Consider the following 3,858-nt stretch of genomic DNA (forward strand, 5'->3'; position numbering starts at 1 on the left):
ACGACTCTAAATTGGTTCAAATTTGTTACATCAAATGTGCAAAACAAATTTCATCAAAGATCAAATAAAAATTTGATCTTAAATTATTTAACCTTTTAAATCCACCCACACTTAGAAATTTTTAATATGTAAGAAATTTTTAATATGTAAGAGTAATGATATATGCATTTAGTTTTAAATATCTAAATTATATACATTATATCATTAAGTATTATTTTATATATAATTTAAATAGTTAATTAACTATTCAAAATTAGATGTACATAATTTTATTTCGTACGGTAATCACGCAATAAACTTTAGAAATATAATAAAGTTCTCCCACAGAAGATTTTCTATCTTTTCATGCCACCTTCCACAAAAGGAGGAACAACTTCCATGGCCACTCCCCGATTTTGCCTTTCCATATTACCTTGCCATCCTATCAGAAAATGATAATCCAATTCATAATTTAAAATTCAATGATCCATTTCATATAATAATAAAAATTATATATATCTATTTTAAATACATAAATGATATAAATTTGATATGTATTATTAAATGATGACCAAGAGATTTGTTCCCACTTAAGGTTAAATGTAATCCTCAACTTATACCCTCTAACTTTCAAAAACTTAAACTCCCACCCATTAACAAAATTACATTAAAAAGCTTAATTAATGTTAAGGGTAAATTTGATATTGAACAAAAAGAATTTTAAAAATTAAAATTTTATTACATTTTCCTCCATTTGTTTGAAAATCTAATAATTTCCCTTTACCCAAAGTTTGAAATGTGGCAATTTCACCTCTAAGGTTTTGAAACCATAGCTGGAGGAGGCGAAACTTTCCATCTTTGTTGTCTCTGACTGCGTTGGCTCTCCCTCTTGCTTATCTCCTCTTGCCTATTTGTTCCCACCTACCGATGACAGTGATTTCCTCCGACGAAGATGAAATCGTCTTTGTCGGAGTGTTTTCGTCTGAAAAGAGGATGGTCTCCGATGAAAACATTGTTTTCGTCAGAGGTAATCGCTTTAATCAGTGGGTGGAAACAAGTCGACAGGGAGAGATAATCTGGGTGGGAGGATGAACGTAGCCGAATATGGTGAATTTGTCACCTTCGACGATAGTTTCAAAACTCTAGGGGTGAAATTATTACTTTTCAAACTTTTGGTGGGAAAAATTATTAGATTTTCAAATTAAAAAGGCAAAATATAATAAAACTTTATTTTTTAATTTATTTTTTGTTAAATAACAGTTTTGTTCTTAATTTTAACTGAAAATTTTAATAGAATTTATAGGTAGGACTTTGGGTTTTTGAAAGTTAGAGTTTGAGAGTATACCTAACCTTGGGTGGGAACAAGTCTTTTGGCCTTAAATGATAAGATCACTTTAAATTAAAGATAAAATAATACCCAACCATATAATAACATATAATATATATTTATTTGTATATTATAAAATAAATACGTACCAATAGACATGTCAAATCCACGTCTTTTGAGCTCGCGATATTCTTGACAAAGGCCACAGGCTTGGCAGAAAAAATGAACCAAGCAGTCGCAACAAGGGGTCTCTTCTAGCTTGAACTGTTGCCGCATCTTTTTGCGATAGCAGCAAGTGTAGCAAAATGTTAAACCAGTTACCGCACCAAGTAGAAGATAAAGTACTCCCGCTGTAGCACAAGCTGCAACAAAAACCAAGAATGGGCGGTAAAAAATATTAGAGTAATATTATGTGAACTATAAAGAAGTATTATTAGAAACTATTACGTATTATCATATTTGTGATTACATATTATTATATTTTTAAATTTAAAATCTTTTAATTACATAATAATACATACATATTTTAATCCATTGTAAGTTCGTAACTTACAAGTATATCCTCGGTCTGCAATCTCAGCAACTCGGCCAAAAGTGATGCATGGACACCAAATCGTCAACCAACCTGTCAAACAATAATCAGATTAATCATTTTGAAGCCTTGAGGTGGCTGTCCGGAGGGCGGTATTAATTCGAGCTGAATCAAATTCAAGTTTAGAATAAATCAAGTTCAACATGGTTTGTTAGAGAGTTGAACTCATTTTTAAAATTGTTCGAGTTTGACTTATTTGAGGAGAGCTAAACTTAAAAACTTGATTTGATATTATAAATAGGTAAACAAAAAAAATTAAAATAACATTGTTTTAATATATATTGATTAAAATAATAATATTTTAGTTAATTCGAATTAAAATTTTCTAGACTCACATGTTTGATGAGTCGAACATTCCCTAAATTTGAATTTAAAAATATTCAAATCCTAGACTCAAATTCAATCTTATTTCGAATTCATTGAAAATGATGCTCATTTTATCTTGAAGTGGAACAATTAATGAACTTACAGGTGGAGCAGTTAGAGAAGCGGTCGCAAAGTCCAGAAGACCAAGCTTCCAATTTGGGGTTCGCTGAATCCATGGCGTTGGAGGATTAGGATTCTATTGGAAATGGTACCAGGAAGAGAGTTGATATGCTGGCCAAGCGTCCTTGGTGGTTTATATAATGAAATTCCATTGCTAGGGTAACAATTTACTGCAAAGACTGGCACGCATGAACACCCAAAGACAAAGTCTTTTAAGACAAGGAAAATTGAAATTTTTACTCTCATTTGGGCTCATGTGTATATTTATATCACATTTTTTACTTTCTAAATATTTTTACTACTTTATATGATAGAATATATAAATTGTCTTTATCTTTAACCTTGAAAAGTCAAAACAAAGTTTACAGTATTACTTGCTTTTAATGCATTATAGAGAGGAGAACATGTATAAATATTTAGTATCAGTATTTGAAACAAGATTTATATATGTGTGTTGGATAAGAGCAAGTAAATTTAAAATTATTGAGTTTACATTTTTTAGATTAAATATATAAAAATTGTAAATTCAGTTGATCTTATCTACTGAAATTTTGGTTGATGTCAATCTTATATTAAAGCAGCACATGAAAAGATAATCCAAGAAACCACCCATGAAGAGCATGCACTGAAATACTTGGTGTTGAATATGGAAAAAATACATCAATATATATATCCCAATTGTTGCAATTTTAAAAATGAAAAAAATGTCAGAAAATTGATTTTGGCAAGAAAAATTATTTTCAAATGGGGGTTGGCCTGAAATTTGGTTAAAGGGGTTGGCAAAAATTGAAGGGGTTGATGCCAACCCCTTTATTTTTTATTTAAATAAATTAAGGGCCAACTCGTTCTTCGCCTAAAAATATTTCAGATAATAGTTTTTGTATTTTTTTACTATCAATGCAACATTATAACAACTTTAAACAATGAAAACAACATTAAACAATCTAACAATATAAAATCACAACAAAATTAAATTTTATATATATCTATCAATTTTTATCTCTCTTCTCTTGTGCCCAATTTGAATCCTTTATAATGACTTTTTCATAGATTTTATTGTTCAATCACATGTGTTCTTTGTTGAAAAAGTGTTTTTCTTATACTGTAGCACATGAGAAAGGTTGAAGAAAAAAATTCTTTTTTATGCATGTAAGAGTTACATCAACAGAGGTATTTTAAGAAAATAAAATACTGTTGTAATATTTTTATTTTGGTTTTAAAATAGGTATTATATATATATATATACAAGGTTAAAAAAAATGAAAATTTTAATTTCCCTTGAGACAATGACCTCCAAAATAATGGAGGAGTGGACAGAAGTGACCCATTCACACATGACACAAGACTCCAAAATGTTTTATCTTTCCCGTAATTTCCAAATTTCAATAAAATTACATCTAAATGAGTGGATAGAAATGAAATTGAAACTAAACATCTTTTAATTCGAAAATGATTTGAAAAGGACTCCAAAACA

The 3,858-nt window shown here is 29.3% G+C and overlaps 1 protein-coding gene across 1 annotated transcript; it reads right to left on the reverse strand.

The window, feature by feature from the left end:
* Positions 1-239: 239 nt before the first annotated feature.
* LOC123205389 (protein PLANT CADMIUM RESISTANCE 2-like) lies at positions 240-2,536 on the reverse strand. Its single transcript, XM_044622333.1, has 4 exons — positions 2,368-2,536; positions 1,860-1,931; positions 1,456-1,668; positions 240-421 (listed from the first exon to the last, which is right to left on the reverse strand). Exons 1-4 carry the CDS (start codon positions 2,438-2,440, stop codon positions 336-338), a joined length of 444 nt encoding a protein of 147 aa, XP_044478268.1. The 5' UTR covers positions 2,441-2,536; the 3' UTR covers positions 240-335.
* Positions 2,537-3,858: the final 1,322 nt, after the last annotated feature.

The sequence above is a fragment of the Mangifera indica genome, unplaced genomic scaffold (assembly GCF_011075055.1).
Source record: "Mangifera indica cultivar Alphonso unplaced genomic scaffold, CATAS_Mindica_2.1 Un_0004, whole genome shotgun sequence".
In the NCBI taxonomy this organism is placed as follows: domain Eukaryota; kingdom Viridiplantae; phylum Streptophyta; class Magnoliopsida; order Sapindales; family Anacardiaceae; genus Mangifera; species Mangifera indica.